This window comes from Aotus nancymaae, unplaced genomic scaffold (genome assembly GCF_030222135.1).
Source record: "Aotus nancymaae isolate 86718 unplaced genomic scaffold, 86718_ANA_hifiasm-v0.15.2.pri h1tg000002l, whole genome shotgun sequence".
Classification (NCBI taxonomy): domain Eukaryota; kingdom Metazoa; phylum Chordata; class Mammalia; order Primates; family Aotidae; genus Aotus; species Aotus nancymaae.
The window spans coordinates 53,929,700-53,952,038 of record NW_026988413.1 but is presented as its reverse complement, the minus strand read 5'-3'; the positions used below and the strand labels follow the sequence as shown (position 1 = coordinate 53,952,038).

The 22,339-nt window shown below is 36.7% G+C and overlaps 1 protein-coding gene across 1 annotated transcript in view; it reads right to left on the bottom strand.

Moving 5' to 3' along the window:
- Window positions 1-21,082, bottom strand: part of ORC5 (origin recognition complex subunit 5) — a 94,900-nt gene extending 73,818 nt beyond the window's left edge. Inside the window, exons 1-5 of the mRNA XM_012456404.2 lie at window positions 20,903-21,082; window positions 17,309-17,401; window positions 13,939-14,139; window positions 7,286-7,360; window positions 3,340-3,451 (exon numbers count right to left, since the gene is read on the bottom strand). Of these exons, the coding sequence (XP_012311827.2) occupies window positions 3,340-3,451; window positions 7,286-7,360; window positions 13,939-14,139; window positions 17,309-17,401; window positions 20,903-20,974 (553 nt within the window). The 5' untranslated portion in view covers window positions 20,975-21,082. The remainder of the gene's footprint in view (window positions 1-3,339; window positions 3,452-7,285; window positions 7,361-13,938; window positions 14,140-17,308; window positions 17,402-20,902) is intronic.
- Between the last annotated feature and the right edge of the window lie 1,257 nt (window positions 21,083-22,339).

The window sequence follows — 22,339 nt, the reverse complement described above, 5'->3', positions numbered from 1 at the left end:
CTCTAAGAGTTTAGGACTACTCAATTTCATGAAAAAAATCCCATCTATAATGAAAAGCTGAAAACAGTGTATCATCAGGTAGTAAATAAAGGGCAGGAGAAACCCACTGCTTGGTCTCCTTGGGTCTTAAAATTTCATTATCCAAGTATAGTCTCATGTGCAAAGAAAAGCCATTCCTAACTTGGAGAGAGACTTTTGCTTCCAGTTGAGAGAGAGTAAGAGTATCCAGAAATATCCTCCTCTAATAATCAATTAAAAACTGGACACAATATAGAAAACAACTATTTTCAAATATCAAACAAATGGTAATAAAGGACCGTAATACCGGAGAAAAGGTAAACAAATAAGGTGAGTCCTACCAGTAGTCAAGCTTTCTAATGAGGCAATTTTAAGACTGTATTGCAGGTAGAGTTCCAAAAGGAGCTCATTTATCCTACTGAGTTGAGGAGACAGAGACCAGAGCAGAGGGAGCAGAGGGAGCTGAGGTAGCTAGAATTTGTAGGGCAGAGTACCTGAGGGGAGAAAGCTATGCCAAAAAAAGAGCTCCAGAAATCTGTACAGGGGTTCCCTCAAGTCTTAGTTTAAGACCAATCTATGCTTATAGATGATTAGTTCAGAGGAATAGTGTATGCATAGGGTAAAACCCTATAAAGCCATGCAAGAATTAGTTGCTGGGAAAAACCATTATTGGAGAGCTATATGTCAATTCCAAGAATTCATATAGGGCTGTGAATTTTTCATGTTGCCACCAGTCAGAATGCAGAGACCATGCTAAACACACAGGGCATTCAGTAGAGATTCCAGAAAAACTATGTCTTAGAAGTAGAGCTAAAATTAGCCCTGGAATAAAGGCTACTCTAGATCTGCTCTCCAAAAAAAGCTTAAAAATAGCCTTAAAAGGGTCAACTATATCTGTAAGTAATTATAAAGGCTAATGAGAAAAAAGTCCAAAACACAACAAAAAACACAATGTCTAGAATTCAATCAAAAAGTACCAGAAACATGAAGAAGTATAATGGATATCCAAGATGGACACAAATTAGTTGGTGGGAACAAACTCAAAACAAAAAAGGTAACTGAATTAGTAAACAAGAACATTAAAACAACTATTATACATATATTCATATGCTCAAGGATATAAAGGAAAACAAAAGCATAATGAGATCAGTAATGAAAAATTTTACAGGATGAAATTAGCTGCCTACTAGAGACTTGTAAAAAAATGTCAATGAACTTAAAGACATAGATACAAAAAACAATCCCAAATAAAACACATACATAAAAAAATATAAAATTTAAATAAACAGTCTTTCAGTGGGACAATATCAAGCGGTCTAACATACTTACAATGCAATCCCACACTAAAAAAGATAGAGAAGAAAAGGTGCGGAGGGAGACAGACAAAATATTTGAAGAAATAATGTCTGAAATTTTTCCAAAGTTGATGAAACTATACACCCACAGATTTAAGAACTCAACAAATTCCTAGCAGAATAAACAATGTTATTTTCTTTCTTGTCTTTTTGTTAAAGCCAAAATATTAAATATTATATTTAATATTTCAGTTTTATAATAATAGTTGAGGTTTATAATATAATTTTACATGGTTTATAAAAAATATAGAAGTAAAATATAAGACAACAGCAGTACAAATGTGGTTAGGTAGGAAACTCTAAGTCACTGAAATTTCAGATTGTTATCAGAACATAACTTAATCTATCCTAACTGACACAATAACTAAACCAAAAACCTGATCAAGTACATTATAATCTCTCTGAAGAAAAAAAATATCCATTGCCTAAAGATGAATAGTCTGCAAGAGGTAAAGACCAGAAAGCAAGACTTCCAAATTGGGCTCCTAGCTATAACTGCTAAGATGAGTACTGTCCTTAAAATCAGGCACCATATTCCTGAAAATGACATATGTTTCAAGTTATTACAGCCGAATAACATTAACCACTTAGATAATCTATTTGCCCTGGTTCCACACTTAGCCATAATTTTAACTTACCAATTAATGTTCCCCTTCTGAATGGCTTTTTATCTGACTACAGTGTTTTTGCTTTAAAAAACCTGAATACGTAAAAGGCCCTAAAATTTAATAATCAGAATTTAACTTGGCTCTATTATTATATACTTTTCAAAAATCTATTATCCTATACTCACTAAAGTTAGCAAGATCACTTTATTTGCTTTTGTCCTCAAACTACCTATGCTGCTTTGTATCTTTACTTTTTAAATTTTTTAATCAAATTCTACAGTTACATTATTAATTCAACTCAACTAAAATGTACAAAATCAACATTTTTTATAATTTTCTTAAATTCTAAATTTTTCAGTACTTAAAAGTAAAATGGGTCATGAAAATACTGAACTATGAACAGTGCTGACATAGGTACAAAGTTTTTTTGTTTAAATAAAATCTTTTATTACTTTTCCTCCTTCCTTTTTTTATTTTGGGATTTTCATGGATGAGAAATTAATGAAAATAAGGACTCCCTTTATCTATTTTGGGTTGCTGTTTAAAAATATCTCAGCTAATTAGCTAAGACAGGAGGTGTTATTTGACTGCTGTTCTGGTGAAAACAGGCAAAAATGTGCTAATCTTAACAATGTATGTTTATAGTTGATTAGTTCAGAGGAATAGTGTTAATGAGGTCAAGGTCATGGAATGCTATTTTTTTATAGCCTGCTAACCACCTTATGCTTCACAGTTATAATCTCTGAATCACAAGTATCATCTCTGTATGACACCCCACTGTTAATCCATAAAGCTATTCAGCAACACAAAAAGTTATTGTGTTCTTCCAAAAGCCAAAACCATCAGGATCTATGAAATTCAAGATTAAATACAACCCCCAAGAAAATAAGACACACAAAGGCTGGTAATTGGTATCATATGAATTACAGTAAAGAAAAATGAGATTTATGAAATCGAAAGATGCAAGTCCAACATTATAGTAAACCCAAGTATATGGTAAATGAAGATTTCAACACACTGTTAATATGCTTTACCAGTCTAGTCTGATTATTTGTACAGATGTCATAATCACAATATAGGTACATCTTAATGTACTGACTAAAAAAAATGAAGATACATTGGCATAAATATGAGAGCTTCTCATCCAAAAGAAATTAGTAATTATACAATAACCTCCCACAGTTCCAAAATAAAAATTTTGTAAGTGCAGAACTACAAACATCTTATTTGAGACTGGCAGCAAACCTTAGCAGTTTAAGATATCAAAGTATTCCATTTGAATATGCTAGTTTAATCTTTCAAACAACAAAAACTATTCTACTGCATATCGTTTGCCAGAACAATGTTTTAAGGTTTACCTATGCTGTAATCAGGGAAATACAAGACAAATGGCTCAAAGCATCCAGTATTTGGACGAAACTTTTCCCAAACAATTTCACTGAGAAAGATAACAGTCACATTTCTGTCAGCCTGTAAAAGAAAGAAATAAAAGTAACTTTGCATTTAAAAATCTTAATCAGAGCAGTACTTCCTTTTGGGTTTTCTTTAAAATAAATCCCCCACAGTTCTAACCTATAACAAATTATTTGCATATTAATAAACCATATTTAGAAAACCTAATCAAGGAGCTCATCCATTTGCAAACTGTCACACACTTATAGGTTAATTGACATTTCAGTTACCCATGAGTGCCAGAATAGTCACATAAGAACTTATAGAAATTAAGAATATATTTACTTGAATACTTAACTCTCTTATGGAAATTTTCAAAAAAATCATAAGCTTTCAATCAATAAACAATAAAATACAAAACTTAGCATTTCCCATCGTTAAAATGGCTACTATAACCAGAGAAAACAAAATATGGAGTTGCCATATGCCAAAACAGATATTCCCTAATATATAACATAATATAAAAAGAAAGTTTAAAGCTTTTTTAAAGATTATTTTTACACAAATTGAGTAAAACTGATGTTGAAGATACATTAAAAACACTAACAACTATGAGTTATTAGTATCTAAAACACCAGTGTAAAGCAGATGGCCTCTGAAGTATATTTAGAAATTACAATTAATATACCAAAGAAGAACATTAAGGGAATAAGCTCAATGTGTCTGTTATCCTTCTACAGAGTGGACACAAATACTCTATGCATTGCTAGTGAGAATTCATTGAAATTTTTCTCATATTCTTTTTGACATTTCCAAAGCTGACAAAGCAGATATGACAGCTGTTTTGGTCTACAAGTATTCTTTGGACCCAATCTCATATGTAAATATTCTATACTGTTATAGTGATTAACTATTTATTGATTCCTAACTTGTGTATCCTAATCTTATACACCAACTTTCATTATTTAGAAAAACATTACTTTGATTAACAAAGATAGCTGAGTACAATAAATTCTTACTTTCATTGAATATCTAGCATCTTTATGAAAGAGGACAGAATGTTTAATTTCAAATGCTTTTTTGTCTTATAAAATCATTCGTTTTTTTGGTTTTTTTGAGACAAGGCCTGGCTCTGTCACCCAAGCTGGAGTGCAGTAGTATAACAGCTCACTGTGGCTTCAACCTCCCCAGGCATAAGTGATCGTCCCACACCTCTCGAGTAGCTGGAACATGTGTTACCATGCCCGGCTAAATTCTGTAACTTTTGTAAAGACAGTGTCTCCGTATGTTACCCAGGCTGGTCTTGAACTCCTGGACTCAAGCGATCCTCCTGCCTTAGCCTCTCAAAGTGCTGGGATTACAGGCATTAGCCATCCCATTGGGTCTGATTTTTTAAGAATTTCTGAATTTATTTCTATGGGGTAAAACAGTATGCCCTAATCACAATCCTGATAACAAATTATCAAGTTGTTTTTGCTATAAAAATATGATTATCTAAAAGCATTTTATAAAACCAGTTAAATATATTCAGAAGTTTAAAAAAAGAGGATATTTATCAAGCTGAAAGGATTTTAAATTGGTAATGTTCTCATCTTTTCATCTGATAAGTACTTTCAGCATATATGATATCCATCATATTTTAAATTTCCTTTCACTTAGATACTTAATATATAAAACAAGAGAAATGCTTTTGCCAGATTTTTCTTAAATGAAATACATTTTTAAAAATCATGTATGTTTCCAGAAATGTCAAAACAAATCTCTTTTCCAGTTCAGCTGAAATTACTCTAAGTCTTTAAATTTTCTTCAAAGAGCTTCTATAATTGAAACTAAAAAATGGTAAAAAGTCCTAATTGTTGTGAAGGGATGGATGATCACCATTACTGGGTATAAGGAGGAAAAAAATAGGGCGATATACACTGAAAAGGCAAGAAGACAATAACGCATTCTGAATACCAGATGGTGAGTTCTAGAGCAAAGCAATGGGAAATAGTGGATGAGAGTATGCAAACACCGCAAACACAAATGCAACAAATAAAAGGAAAGGATATAGGAGATTTCTACTCAAAAAAGACAGGCCTTGAGTCTCAGTAATAAAATGTCAAGAGTTAATGATACCTTTAAGGCCGGTTGCCTCGCTGGGAGCTCGGACGCACACCCTCCTCTCTTTTGTCCAAAAGCTCAGACATGCTCAGGCATGTTCCCTTTTCCCCTTCTCGCACAGCCTGGCTTTCCCTTAAAGAACCCAGTATGCAAGTGGGGTCTTGTGATTCTAGCCAATAGCAGCCGAGTCTTTCTTTCTAGCCAATAGCAACTGAGTCTTTCTAGCCAATAGCAGCCAAGTCTTTCTAGCCAATAGCAGCTGAGTAATTCTAACCAATAGCAGCCAAGTCTTGTATGCAAACAAAGGCTTGTAACCTTACCCAATAGTAGTCTTGCTCTCCCACAACCAATCGAGCTCCTTCACCCCCTATAAAACCCCACGTCTGAGAAGAGTCTGTGTGACTTCTCCCGCCCCTCCTGTCGAACTGCAGAACCTCGCCTGGGAGCCTGAATAAATTCCTTCACATTGGATCTTCTTGTGTTGGCCTCAGTTTCTTCTTTTTAAACTCAGCAAGAACCCAAGAACAAACCTCATAATACCAAGAAAAGCTAGACTGTGTGAGGTTAACTTCCAGAATAGGCCACCAATAGCTACACTTATTTTCCTGTCCTCTCTATACTTCCCCCTCTCAACTATTACTAAAAGTAAACTTCAGGAGTTGGCCTTAGGCACACAATGATTTCAGTGGCCTCTTTAAGCTTCTAGCAGATTCTCAAATTTGAGCAATATATTTAACTTTAAAAGGCAGAAATGTTTTGAGCACTCCTCCCCTCCCTAAGTATTATGATTTTACTTAATATTTTAAAACATACAAACATAAAAGTAGGTAAATATAAACTGCTTAGGCTCAAAGCACTTATAAAATTATAAAACCAAAATAAATTTATAAATACAAACTATAAAACCAGTAAAATTTAAATTAATATTAACTGAATATATTGAACAGTATTGTTTTGTTCAAACTAAATCTTTGTGAATATGGTGAATACGGTCCTACCTGGAAACCACCAAGCTATTTCCCTCACCAATTTTCTTTATTCAAACTATTATAAAACCCTGTTTTATCTGTGATACAATTTGGCTTTCACCTGATACAAATGCCTAGTAAGTCCACTCCTGTGTTTTTTTTTACTGGGCCATGACAATCACAGTAGTACTAATTCGTAAGCCCTCACTTAATGTTGTTGATAGGTTCTTGGAAACTGTGACTTTAAGTGTAACATATAATAAAACCAGTTTTTTTCCTCAACAATGTTAAAATGAACTGATCCTGAAGGTATGGAGGACCTGCTGTAAGCTGTTTCACTTAAAGTTGTATTTCCCAAGAATCTACCGAGATGTTACATGAGGACTTACTGTACTATGTGGAACCAACACAAGAGTAAACTGAAATACAAAGGTAAACTCTGACAGTGAGTGGTCATAAGATAGAAATCCAGATGATCCAGAATAGCCATGCCATTCTTTAGATTATTCTTATTTTGAAATGCGAAGAAAATTGTAAAATTCTTGTGAGATTTTAAAGTCTGGCCCTCCAGCACTTATTCTAGCAACACCTAAAATCTTTTAATAGAAAGCAATCACTTCATAATTAGAGAGAAAAAGCTAAAATAATTGAAGAATAAATGCTATCAAATCAACTGCTTTTAGTATGAAAAAAATACTGAGGTTTACTCATAACAGAGAAATCTGAATTAAAATTACATTAAAATGTTAATTCTCACCTATCAAATAGCAAAATGAAAAAAATTCACAACACGATCTGTTGATTAAGTTGTGGGGAAAAACCACTCTCTCACATTACTTACCAATTCCTGTAATCTAAGAAATCCAGGCAAAAGATTTGCTTCCATATCTCTTAGATACTCTGCTTTATCTAGAACCTTAAAAAAAAAAAAATGTATTTTTAAACGCTTTACAAAATGACATGATTTGACTATGTCCCCTAAAGTTCATGTGTTGGAACTTAATTCCCAGGGCAGCAGTACTGGGAGGTGGAGCCACATAAAAGATGATTACGTCATGAGGGCTCTGCCCTCATGAATGAATTAATACTGTTATCAAGGGAGTGCATTAGTTATTGAAAGAATGGCTTTGTTATAAAAGGAACCTCTACCACCTCTTGCTCTCACCCTTGTCCTCTCTTGTACTTCTTCCTTTCATCATGAGACAAGGCAGCAAGAAGGCCCTTGCCAGATGCAGGCACCTAAACCTTTGACCTCCTAAACTCCAGAACTGTGAGAAATAAATGTCTTTTTTAAAATAAATTATCCAGTCCATGGTACCCTGTTATAGCAACACGAAATGGTCTGAGACAGTAAGTTCACATAATATACTGCAAAATTCAAAACTTGAATTTTCCAAGTTATAAAGAAAAACTATAACTTCTGAATTAACTTTTAAAATCCTCTTTATATTTGTAGAAAGACATTTGAAATAGATTAAATAAGTTAAAAAGTAGACTACTTCTAATACGTTTTAACTCAAATGTCTAAATAGAAAATGAGTAATAGCTACATTTAAAAGGTTTGTTTTAAAGGCACACTACCAAAGAAAAAAAAAAAAAAAAAACAGATGGTGTAAGGTATCCTGATGACACTTTCTTAGGTATCTACAACTGTGTGCATTTCTTATTCCATTTGATAAAAGATAGATGGTTACCATGTACCAAAAATTACAGGTCTTTCTTATCCAAGAGAAACAAGAAAATTATGAATTTTGTCATGTAGAACTGTCTTTCTTCAACTTTGTAACTGTATGATAAACCCTGTCTAACTAACTGGATAACTGATTATGTTAAAAAAAGATTCAATTTTTGTTCAGTGTAATGATAATGTTATTGGGATTACAGTTTTTTAAAAGGTCCTATATTTTAGAGATATATAGTGAAGCATTATGGACCACATGATTTGATACAGGTAATAGTGAACGGGGTACAATTGACACAAGTTTGGCCACATATTAATAATTATTGAAATTGGGTGATGGATACATAACACTATTCTCTTTACTTAACGTGTCTGAAATTTCCATAATAAAAAATGTGTTTTTTTTTTAAAGTTTCAAGATGTCCATTAAAACAAAAAACCCGTCCATTAAAACAAAGAAATCAAGGTCCTAAAAAACACTATTTAAAACAGTTAGTCTAATGTTTGTTTTTATTATGGAAAAATTTAAACACACACAGAAGCAGGGAGACTAGTACTATGAATCTGCACATATACATATCACCCAATCCCAACAAATACTAGTATCAACATAAGGCCAACTTGTTTCTTCTATACACACCTTACCTCCCCCTCTACCATTTTGTTGGATTATTTTTGAACAAATCTCAGACATTATATCATTCCATCCATAAATATGTAGTAAGCCACTCTAAGAGATGAGGACTCTTTTTAACCATAACCACAGTATTATCACATCTTAGAAAATTAACAATATTCTTTAATATCATCTAATAAACAGTACTCGAATTTTCTCACTTGTCTTATCCATTTCTTCTTATATTCAGTGTGTTTAACTCAAGATCCAAAAGGGTTCACATATTGCAACTTATAACATGTGATTTACTTGTCTTCCAAGTTTCTTTTATAACAGATCCTCCAATCTTTGATTCTTTATTTGTTATAGAAAGTAGGTCATCTGTCAGGCAGAAGTTTCTGTATTTTAGATTGGCTGATTGTGTCACTGTAATGACGTAAAACATATATCTGTATCCCTGAAATTTACTGTAAAACAGCCAATAGATCTAGAGGTTTGATCAGACTCAAGTTCAAGTTTTGGGCAAGAATACTTCACAAGTAGTGCCATAAATTTTTTACTGCAGTATATCAGCAGGCATACAATACTTAGTTGCCTCTCTTTTTTGTGATATTAAGATGGATTCACAGATTCAGGCATTGTTAGCCTGATTCATCCATTATAAAGTTCCCCAGCTGCCTTTCACACAATGATTTTTGCATCTCTTGATGATAATTGCTTATAATCACTCTTTCATTAGAGATCGCAAAATTGCAATCCTCTACCATTCTTTCTGCATTTATAGGTGGACATTTTTATAGAAAGAACTTTCCCTCATCCATGATTTGGCTACCCAGAAAGTTCACATATGACAAGAAGGATAAATATCTTTCCCTTTATTTGCCAATTTTCAGAATAATAAGCTTGTGTCTATATTAGTTTGCTGTGGTTGCTGTAATATTACCACAAACTTGCTGGCTTAAACAGACTTAAAATTCATTCTCTTACAGTTCTGGAAACCAGAAGTGAGAAGTCAGTTTCACTGAGCCAAAATCAAGGTGTGAGTAGGGCCATACTCCTTCCAGTACCTCTAGGGGAGAATACATTCCTAGCCTCTTTTGGCTTCTGGCAATTGTCAGCATTTCTTGGCTTGTGGCCACATCATGCCAGTCTTCAAGGCCAGCATCCTCAAATTTCCCACTGACTCTGCTTCCAGCTGCTTCTGTTACCTGGCCTTCTCCTCTATGTGCATGGTGTAGTTCAATTTCCCTCTGCTTCCTTCCTATGTAAACATATGACTGTATCTCAGGTCCACCCAAATAATCCAGGTAAATCTCCCATCTGAAGATTCTTCATGTGATCACACATGCAAAGACCCTTTTTCCAAATAAAGTAACATTTGTAAGTTCCAGAATTAGGACTTGGCATCTTATCTTCAGGTGCCATTATTCAGCCTGCTATATGCCCTACTAAATTATACTCCCAAGGTAACCAATGAGTTGGCATTTTGTATCTTTAAAGTATTTGTTTTTAATGTATTGTTATGAATTTGTGCATTTTAAAGTATCTAATATATGCTTCCATTCATTGAATTCATTATTCTTTTTGATGGCCAAATTGTCCTATCTTTGGCCAATGGGAACCTCCTTTAATTGGCTTCCATTTATTTTTTAAATGACCCTAATAGTCATTGATGGTTTCCTAGCTTTTTGGTATGGCAAGATGTTCTAGGCTCCTCTTGTACATTTTCTGCCTAGAACTAAAATCACTCTTTCTCTAAAGAAATCTGTTATCTTCCCCTATACTTTATTAGTAAGTTTTATTGTAGATTATAATCACTTAAATTAAGAATTTAAGAACTCCCCAAATTAACCAAATTTTTGTATCTGTTTTATTAAAACAATGTATGAGAAAAATCATACCTAAGATATTTTATTCTTAGTTTAGACAAAAAAACTAAAATTATTTACTGCTATAAAGATATGCATTCACCATGCATTTTGATTATAAAATTACCCATCAATCTCCATTTAAATAATTCTCTAATCCAGAACAGATTAATTTAAATACATTCATCAATTTTTTCTGCCCATTTTAATGCAAAACACAAAGCTAAAGCAGTAAAATAGTTAATTATTCGAATGTGATTAAGTTAACCCATTGTAATGATCTTATGATATTCTAATGAATACTCCTTTTTAAAAGCAATTATCAGACTAATATTAAGAGAAGCAGAAACTCTAATTCAGATCCAAATACTTTTCTTAATTTACACTAAGGTATTCTAATAGTGTCTCAATTTATAGGCTAGCAAAATGATATGGTTAGGCTTTGTGGCGCCACCGAAATCTCATGTTGAATGGTGATCTCCGTAATCCCCATAATCCTGTGTCAAGGGAGAGACCAACTAGAGGTCATTCAAATATGGGGGTGGCTTCCCCATGCTGTTTTCATGATAGTAGGTGAGTTCTCACAAGATGGTTTTATAAGGAGCTCTTCTCCCTTTGCTCGGCACTTATCTTCCAACCACCTTGTGAAGAAAGTGCTTGCTTTGCCTTTGCTTTCCACCATAATCGTAAGTTCAACGAGGTCTCCCCAGCCATGCTGAACTGTGAGTCAATTAAACTTCTTTCCTCTATAAATTACCCAGTTTTGGAAAGTTCTTTATAGCAGTATGAAAATGGGCTAATACAGTAAATTGGTACCAAGGTAGTTGGGTGCTGCTATAAAGAGTGGAAAATGTGAAAGTGACTTTGGAACTGGGTAACAGGCAGAGGTTGGAAGAGTTTGGAGGGCTCAGAAGACAGGAAGATATGGGGAAGTTTGCAACTTCCCAGAGACTTGTTGAATGACCATGACCAAAATGTTGACAGTGATAGGGACAATGAAGTTCCGAATGAGGTGGTCTCAGATGGAGATGAGAAACTTCTTGGGAACAGGGAATCAAGTGACTCTTGGTATGCTTTAGCAAAGAGAAGGGTGGCATTTTGCCCCTGCCCTAGAGATCTGTGAAACTTTGAACTTGAAAAAGATGATTTAGGGTATCTAGTGGAAGAAATTTCTAAGCAGCAAAGCATTCAAGAGGTGATCGGGCTGATTCTGAGAGCATTCAGTCATACGCATTCACAAAGAGATTATCTGAAACTGTAACATATTTTAAAGTGAAGCAGAGCAGAAAACTTTAGAAAATTTGTGGTCTGACCATGAGTTAGAAAAGAAAAACCCATTTTCTGGGGAGAAATTCAAGCCAGCTGCAGAAATACGCATAAGTAACGAGGAGCTGCCAAATGTTAACAGCCAAGACAATAGGGAAAATGTCTCCAAGGTATGTAGAGGTCTTCACATGACAGTCCATCCCATCACAGGCCCAGAGGCCTAGGAGGAAAAACTGGTTTCATGGGCCAGGGTCTAGCTGCTTTGCGCAGTCTCAGAACTTGGTGCCCTACATCCCTACTCATGGATAAAAGGGGCCATTGTATAGCTCAGGCCATTGCTTCAAAGGGTGCAAGCCCTAAGCCTTGGTGGCTTACATATGGTGGTCCTGCAGGAGCACAGAAATCAATTAACGTTTGGGAACCTCTGCCTAGATTTCAGAGGATGTATGGAAATGCCTGGATGTCCAGGAAAAAGTTGGCTGTAGGGGCAGGGCCCTCATGGAGAACTTCTGCTAGGGCAATGCAGAAGAGAAAAGTGGGGTTGGACCCCCTACACAGAGTTCCCCCCTGGGGCACTGCCTAGTGGAGCTATGAGAAGAGGGCCACCATCCTCCAGATCCCAGAATGGTAGATCCAACAGCTTGTACTGTGTGCATGGAAAAGCCAGAGATATTCAACCTGAGCCTGTGAGGAGGGTACTGTACCCTGCAAAGCCACAGGGATGGAGCTGCACGAGGCCATAGGAGCCCACTCTTGAATCGGCATGTCCTGGATGTGAGGCATAGAGTCAAAAGAGATCATTTTGGAACTTTGAAGTTTAATGGCTGCCCTACTGGATTTCAGACTTTCATGGGGCCTACAGCTCCTTTGTTTTGGTCAATTTCTCCCATTTGAAAAGGCTGAATTTACCCATTGCCTATATCCCCATATTATCAAGGAAGTAACTAACTTGCTTTTGATGTCACAGTCTCATAGGTGGAAGGGACTTGCCTTACCTCAGATAAGACTCTGGAGTTGGACTTTTGGGCTAATGCTGGAATGAGTTAAGACTGGCAGACTATTGAGAAAGCATGATGGGTCTTGAAATGTGAAATGCCCATGAGATTTAGGAGGGACAAAGGGTGGAATTACGTGGTTAGGCTTTGTGTCCCAATTCAAATCTCATTTTAAATTGTAATCTCCATAATCCCCATAATCCCCACTTGTCAAGGGAGAGACCAAGTGGAGGTTAATGAATCACGGGGCAGTTCCCCCATGCTGTTCTTGTGATAGTGAGTTCTCATGAGATCTGATGATTTTATAAGGAGCTTCTCCTTCCTCCTGCTTTGTGAAGCAGGTGCCTTGCCTCCCCTTTGCCTTCTGCCATGATTGTAAGTTTCCTGAGGCCTCTCCAGTCATGCTGAACTGTAAGTCAACTAACTTCTTTCCTTTATAAACCACTCATTCTCGGGCAGTTCTTATCTAATTCCAAAGATGATCATTTTAACATGTCTTTAGAATAATCAGGCATATCTGTTGCTCTAAAGTCTTCACTACCTTCTTTAACTCCCTAAGAAATTGAATAAAGTACTTCAGTATAGTTTTCTATACCTTCCATGATTTGCCTCAACCTACCTTCCAGTCCTCTTCTTCTCTCTTCATACTTTATAACCCACTATAACTAGACTATTTGGCACTCTCTGGCCTCCATTCTTACCTTCAGGACCTTACTTATATAATTCTATCTGAAATTCCTCTACTTCAGTTTCTTCCTAGAATACTCTGATTCATTTAGGTCTACTTCAAATGTTAATACCTCATGAAGCTATATTGGATACACACAGTCAATACTTTGCATCTGGTGACAATCACTTACCACATTCTGCATGTAGTCATATGTATGTGTCATACCTTTTCTATTAAATGAAGCTTCCCTTGGACAAGGAATATGCTTAACACATTTCTGTATACCAAAAGTGCCTTGCACAGAGCACTGTACATAACGGGACTCAAATATATGAAAACTGATCTAATAAATGATCATTTTCATATAAGAGACGATCTAATCAAATGAAATTACTTACAATATATACAGTCTGATCCTTGAGATTTTCAGCTTTGGTTACTTGTTTAAACAAGCGAACAAAGTCATTAAATGTTTCACAGGTTATTTCGGTAGAATATCCATCCTCTGAAGAACTAAGATGATTCAATTTGTTTAAAATTTGTTCCAAAAGCAGCCTTAAGGTAAAGCATTCAACACAATTCACAAAGACATGTGGGAGCTGAAAACAAGAACCAAAACAGTGTAAGTAAAGAAGAAAACGCAGAGACCCAGTAATGGGTCTGCTGGATATTCTCCATTTGTCTTTCTAAATCTATATCCCACCAAACCCACCCCACGCCCCAAGAGTCTGATGGCCACAGATTGTATCACCTGGACTCTCTTATTTTCTGGCTCTGGATGGAGAAGCCAATGGAAAAGAACCAGCAGGAGGCTAAGGGAAAATGGTAGGAGAGAAGCTTGGATATTGATTTCCTTGACTCCCACCATGACCCCTCAGCGGCCCTAGCTTGGCAGTGGATACTCTTCTACCAAAGATCAAGTTGGACAGCCCCTCTTCTAAGGCTGTACCTCTTGCTGGGTTCCAGTAACAGCACCTTTCTATGATCCCTTCAGGCCTGGAGGTGGTGAAAGCCCTGGTGTACCATCATCCCTTAATGATTACTATAAAATTTCCTCAACCTTTTAAAAATACTCCCTTCATTAAACTCACTTCAATTATTTCTTTCAGTTTGCCATTTCTTCCTTACAGAAATTCAAAGCAAACTTGTATTTTCCTATAAAGAATTCTTATATAGAAATCAGCCAGTCATAGTGGCTCACATTTGTAATCCTAAGGCTTTGAGGTCAGGAGTTCAAGACCAGCCTGGGCAATATAGTGAGACCCTGTTTCTACAAAAAAAAAAAAAAAAAAAAAAGAAAGAAGGAAATCCAAATATATTTGAATGTTAAAATTCTTAGAAATTTCACATTTATAACTTTAATATCCTTGAATAAACCTAAGTCAAAAAAAAAGAATTTTAAGAGTTTGAAACCATAGTAATCCTTTTATGAGGACTGTAAGAACTAGCTCTTGGCTAGGCATATGGCTCATGGCTGTAATCGCAGTGCTTTAGGAGGCCAAGGTGGGAGGATCATTTGACCCCAGGAGTTAAAGATCAGCCAGGGAAACATAGTGAGACCCCGTCTCTAAAAATATAAAAACAATTAGACAGGCCTGGTGGAGCACATCTACAGTCCCAACTACTTGGGACGCTGAAGTAGCCAGGAATTCATGGCTGAACTTGAGCCCAGGAATTTATGGCTGCAGTGAGCTATGATCATACCACTGCACTCCAACCTGGGCAATACAGCAAGACCCCATTTCGGAAAAAATAAAAATAAAAAAGAACTGGCTCTTCATTTAAAGAACTATTAAAATACCAAAATGAGGTAACTCCAGAAGTAATAAAGAAGCAAACAAGACTTGCTCACAAATACAATCTATCCTCAAAATAAGATCATAAAAGCAGTACTGATCATTCAGAGGAAGATAATTTGAGGCATTTGGCATAAATAATGGAATTTGTAACTATTTTTAGTGATTTTATAAACTTTATCCAATAAGGAGGCTTTTCTTTCTCTGAGTAACAGTGTCACTAAAGCCACATTAAACTTACTTGGGGACAGGTTCACCAGCATTTGCTAACTCGTTTCACTCTCACTCCTTTACGTACAAGAGTCTACAACATCTCTGTTATGAATAGTGTCTTGCTTATGGCATTTGTGCTATCCATGACCTTTAAAGGCAGCATATTCTAAGTGCCTGTCTGGGTCCCTGTATCAGAAGCAGTGACAATTATATATTACACTGATTAAGTGGCAGCAGAAATTACAATGTGAAAAAAATGGAATACAGTCCTTAAATATGGAACTTCCTTATTGGGTTTTCTTGCTTTTATTCAACATTTATTTTGGGGGCACTTCATTCAGGGGGTTCTAAAATGCAAATGCCTGAACCAGGATCTTGTACACTCAGATTCTGAAGTCTAGTATATAGCCCAAGCATGTGTGTTTCTAAAATGCACAGCTTATCTTTGGGATCAAAAGCTGAAATCCACAAGTTAATACATGCTAAGCACTGTGCTTGGTACCGGGGATAATTTCAAGAAACTCACAGGCTAAAGCCAGGGAAACACAAACACAAAATCATAGCTGAGAGAGCTAAATATTATGAAAGAATTAAGCACAGGGTGCTAAGGCTGCAAAACAGGGGTGCATCTAATATAGCTTAGAGGATCAGAAAAGACCTGTAGAGTATAAGTAGAAGAAAACCTGGCAAAATAAATAAGCATTTGCCAAGCAACAGGAAGAGCAAGTGGGTAAAGGAAAGTCATTCCAAGTCAGGGAGCAGCATCTGCCATGGCTTGAAAGTAAGAGAGCAGGAACTGTACACAGTTCAGTATGCCATCCTAAATATGCCTTCTCAGAGCTAGAAAAGGATGGGGTTAGCAAACCAAAGCCTGTGGACTAGCCGCCTGTTTCTGTACATAATGTTGCTTTGAAACACAGTCTTGTCCATTCACATAGAGAATGTCCATGGCTGCTTTTACAATACAGCAGAATTAAGTAGGTGAGACAGAAACTACATGGTCCACAAGCAAAAAATGTTGGTTATCTGGCCCTTAAGAAAAAGACTGCCCATCTCTGGTTTAGGATTTGAAAGGCAGTATGGCAATAGTCATCAGTAATAGCAGCTAACTTTTATTGAGTGTTACTACGCGCTATGTACTACAGAAGGCACTTTTCATGTACTAACATTTAATTCTCGTAACAATCCCAAATGTTGTCACTATGAGCCAACTTTGCAGATGGAGAAACCACTAACTGGTGAATCCAAAAAGCAACATGAGTCTGCTAGACTCCACAGTCCAAACTCTTAATTACTGTGTTATGAAAGATAAATTCAGCTCATGAAAGGTCTTATACATTGGGCAAATTACTTCAACACTGTCCTGAAGAGTTTAAGTAAGATTTGCATGGGCTAGCTACTCGGTGAAGATTGCAAATAAGAGGCTTACAGAAATACATGGAAAAAAACAATGGTAAATGAAAATCCTAGCACCAATGGCTAGGATTAAAGGTAGATGGAGACATGATTTTAAAAATGTGAAGCAACAGACCAAGTTTATTGATGTGATTTACTGAATGAGGGAAGATGAGGAAAAAGTTAAGAAAATGCAAGTTTGGACAACTGTGTCGATGACAGTGGATCATTCATAGAGAGAGATAATACAGGAAAAAGAACAATGTAAAGGCCATATGTTTAATTTTTTATTTGTGGAGATTCAGAATTACAGTAGCAATACATTAAAGAATGGCAAAGAAATATTTAATATTTTTATTCTTACCTCTAAAGTTTTCAACAAAGTTTGTGTTACATAGGTCTTTCCACTGGCAGTATGTCCATAAATAAAAATAGATGGAAAGCTGAAATGATGTCTCTAAGGGGAGAAAAGACAAAGACAAATATGAGGCTGCATGTACAAAATAGAAAATAAACACTTATCAAGTTGTTCAAAGTTGTATGTGGAAAAGTAAAATATTAAATCCAAATTCCTAACAGTGAGCATATTGTGGATGCGTCAACACACTTTGAACTTACTTGAATTCAACTCTAAGCACTTTGTTATGAAATTAAAATTTCTGTAACATTATATTTGGCATATTTTATAATGTACTATATATTTATATTTTTATTATTGTACAGGTTTACATATACCAACTTGTACTTTCAACTTTATAGGAGACTTAAGGAATTTTTAAGAATAATTTTGTTCATAATCCATTTTGATATTACTCCTTCTTAAAGAATCTAATCTCCTGCGAGGCTACAACTTCACTATACATTTTAATGCTATGAAAGTAAGTATATATAATCTAAAGGTTAAAAGGAATTTCAAGGTCCTCATTCTTAGGAAAACTTACAGACTCATTCTGAACAATGCATACTCACTGATGCTGGCATAAATGCATACAGTAGATCACATAAAACACTAACAAAATCTGTAGAGCATTTATTTTAAAATATATATTTGCAAGACCTTCCTGCAGTACATTCAGTTTGCAGCCCAGAGAAAAGTAAATATTGTCAAAGGTTTCTCTGGTCTAATCAACACTACGAATACTTACACTTCATTCCTTCAGTGAACACTTTCATTAGATACCTACCGAATGTGAAAACCATGAGGTACTGAAGAGAACACATATCAGTAAAAGACATTATCTACTTTGGAGGAAATTATAGTCCACAGTTTTTAAATAATTACAAGAAAATTAGATTATTTTTTAATAATACTTTTTTTTTTTTTGAGACAGAGTCTTGCTCTGTCACCCAGGCTAGAGTGCAGTTGCATGATCTCGGCTCACTGCAACGTCCGCCTCCCAGGTTCAAGCGATTCTCCTGCCTCAGCCTTCTGAGTAGCTGGGATTACAGGCACACACCACCACACCCAGCTAATTTTTGTATTTTTAGTAGAGACAGGGTTTCACCATGTTGGTCAGGCTGGTCTCGAACTCCTAACCTCATGATCCGTCTGCCTTGGCCTCCCTAAGTGCTGGGATTACAAGCATAAGCTGCTGCGCCCGGCCTATTTTTTAATAATATATTTTTTAAATAATTACAAGAAAATGAGATTATGCAATTTCCATGAGAAAGTTGAGTCTCTATCATTGATTACAGCAACAGTAACAAACATTTATTACATTCCAGTCACTAAGTTAAATATTTTTTACAAAACAAATCAGGAACTCAGATTTATGCAGGAAAAAGACTTTCTAAATGGCATACAGCTATGGCAAAAACAGCTCAACTGCTAAAAACAGACTAAAAATGTACTGGAAATGGATAGGTATTATAATACCTGAGTCCTTTTCTAAAGTTTATATGTAACAATCTTATAAATAAACTGGCTCAAAAATTCTGTCTTAGGAGGGTGTGGTGGCTCATGCCTGTGATCCTGGCACTTTGGGAAGCCAAGGCAGGTAGATCACTTGAGTTTAGGAGTTCACTTGGGAAATGCAGTGAAACCCTATCTCTACAAAAAATACAGAAATAGCCAGGCTTGGAGGCACACATCTGTGGTCCTGGCTACTTGGAGGCTGAAGTGGGAGGATCACTTGAGCCCAGGAGGCAGAGGCTGCAGTGAGCCAAGATCATGCCACTACATTCCAGCATGGGAAAGACAGTCAGACCCTGTCGCAAAAAACAAACAACAAATTCTCTCCCTAGAATTAAATGCGTGTTGCTGAGCATCTCTGCTATCCATTACATTTTTGTTGTCTAACAATACCTTAAAACATCTTTTCTATTTGTTACCTAGAATTATGTTGAACTGTTCCACTGTTATTTAACCTTTCACCTTTATAAATCTCGCTAGCATAAAATGCAGTAAGCTAGCGTCTGACACAGAAAAGGTGCTCAATATTTATTTATTGTACAAATAAATGAATATTCTTAGAAACACGAACCAATTTTTTATAGTTCTTTGCTACAGTTCTTTGGATTTCCCACATGCACAGCACCTTGCAGAAAAGTGATACTAATATTGTTAAACATAATTTTCATTAGGAGCAAAGGTCAAAAACCTTTCTGTGATCCACCACTAAGTCAAAACTACTCATCCCTATTTGCCAATGCTCTTTTTCAGGAGGAGTATTTCTGGTTGGAATGATCCGCATTCCAGAGATGAAATTCAGAGAACATAATCAAGAAAATACAGATAACTATAATTGAAAGCATTATAAATAGAAAATTAATTGAAGATGCAGTTGTTGACCTCTAATTTCCCTAAATAATGTGCCCCTTTAGATAGACGGCAGTACTTTTCCACTAATGCCTCACAGGCCACCTCAAATCACCATGCAGTATTTCCAGTTGGATGAAAGTAACTTATTGTACCTTTTCTATGTTTAGGTACGTTTAGATGCATACTTATCACTGTGTTACAACTGCCTACAGTATTCAGTATAGTAGCACCGTTGTACAGGTTTATAGCCTAGGAGGAATGGGCTACACCATACAACCCTAGGTGTATAGCAGGCTACACCATCTAGGTTTGTGTAAATACACTTTATGGTATTCATAGCGATGAAATTGCCTAGCGATGCATTTCTCAGGACGTATCGCCCTCATTATGTGACAGCAACGGATGACTGTAGTTAAAAAAGCTAATCAGAAGCTGGGGGTATGAGTATGACCTTAAATTCTCATTCACTTTCTTCGCAGGTAAGATCCAAGTTTCATTAATTCCAATTCTGATTTATGAATCTGAATCAAAAAGCACACCAAAGACCATCAGCAAATAGTCAAAAATAGGTTAAATTTTGAATTGGTGAATGCTACCCTCTGCCTATTGAAAGGACTCCCTACCTATGTTCATTCAGAAAAGACAAACATCCTCTGTAGTGCATCCTGTGAACTACCAGTTAAGGAGAAAAGTTTACACTAGACCTCTTCGGAACTTTCACAATTCTGGAAAAGCTAGTGAATTTTCAAACCCGAAGCACTGCTTTGGCCCTTAGTGGCCTTGAAAACAACCACCTCTCTACACTTGACTTACTCCAACTACCTCATAGAAACGTGAGAACTTACATTTGAATAAATAACATTCTGAAAACACATCTGTTATATAAATGTCATTGGGTTGGGGTAAGATAATGAGCAACTTCTAGCAGCTACTGTGGGCAAACTTCTCAGAAGTGCAGCGTGTGTCAAACACATCTTGGGCAACGTCATGTAGTGCACGCTGGTCCTTCTTGGACAGTCTCCTCTTAATCGGAAGAGACTGTGGGTGAAGGTGCAAGGCAGCCCCACAACACCCCTATCTCAACTTAAAAACGGCCTTTTGGCCCTCAATCCAAATACGAAAAAAAGTATTGGAACAGATCGCAAGACTACGGAAACGTCTGTCTCGAGTATCTGGAAGACAGTTTAACTACAATACCTCTCCAAACAAGGACTGCAAGGTGGACACTTGAGACTCGCGACAAAGCACCACATTTTCCAAGTGGGTCATTCTGCCGGACACCGCCGCAGAGGACAGTGGAGCCAGCGCACAGGCCCCTATCACAAGCAGCAACCTCGCTAGGTCTAGCGGCCCGCGCTCCCGCCGGAAACCGGACCCACCGCGTCGTGGGAGGAGCCGGCGCTGCCTGGCGGCGGCGTGACGACAGCAAGTGCGCCGAGCGCCGCCGCCGCTCTAGTCTCTCGGATCGACTCTTCGCCTTCTCGCTGGTCCTGGGTGCGCTGGGATTTTTCGCGGGCCTCTGCTAGGTGGGGATTTCTGGCCGGGGCTTTTCCCGCTCAAACGCCGAGAAGACGAAGCGGAGATGGGCGAATGGGGAAGATGTGGGAGGAGTTAAGGGGGTCCTGTGGCCTCTAATGACCCGGGAACCCGTGCCTTTGGGTTTCCCGGCTGAAAGCCCTAAGTTTAGAAACCTTGAGTGCCTTGGAAGACGGACCTGGAGCTGGAGCCCTTAGAGGGACGTGGAAGGCCGACTTAGGAGACTAATATGGTCAAAAGATGGGTTTTCTTCCTGACGAGGAGGTGGGAAATTAGTGGCGTTGAGTGCAAAACAGGGTGTAATAGGGTTTAATGAACAGCTTGGAATTACTATTTTTCGTGCAAGCTTGAAACCAGATGTGGAAGGCCTCTCATTCCTAATTGGAGGATGTTGTATGTGTGTGGTGAGGGTGATAGTATAATAATGCTACTTTTAGCATAAGATTTTAACGTGTATTTATTTGTGGGACACCTATAGCAACTAAACCCTAGAATATTCTGGAAATAAGGTAAAGTAGTAGACAACTCCGTGGTGGAAGAGAGCTTGGCGTCCTGAAACCCCTGGGTTGGGACCACTGAGTCAGCTGCTGAATAGTGGGACTTTGGAATCGTTGAGCCTCAACTTCCTTATCTATAAAATAGGGATAATACTGGCTAGCTTATTGCTAGGAGTAAAAGATGCTGTACATACTACCTGCTACACATAAATATTAAATTGTGGACTTCAGTCTGCTCGTAGATTGTAGATCAGAGTCTTATATTTGTGACTGTCAAAGAATCTTTTGAGAATTGCGGTCTATAACGCATTAGCTAGTCAAAATTATATTTTCGCGCAATAATTCAAAAGCATTTGTCCAGGTACTTTTAATAGAGAATTCTAAAGGTTATAATGGGACCATCCATCAAATTTCAATGTCTCCAAGGGAAGTTGGCCTTTGCTACTCTCCCAAGACTTATACATCTCTAATAGTATGTATATAATGTATACATGCATTATAATCATAACACTACATCTGTAGCATTCAATAAAACTGACTAATTGTCTAAAATGTTAGTCTCCCTCTCTATATACTTTATGAGGGCAAGGAATACTGTCTT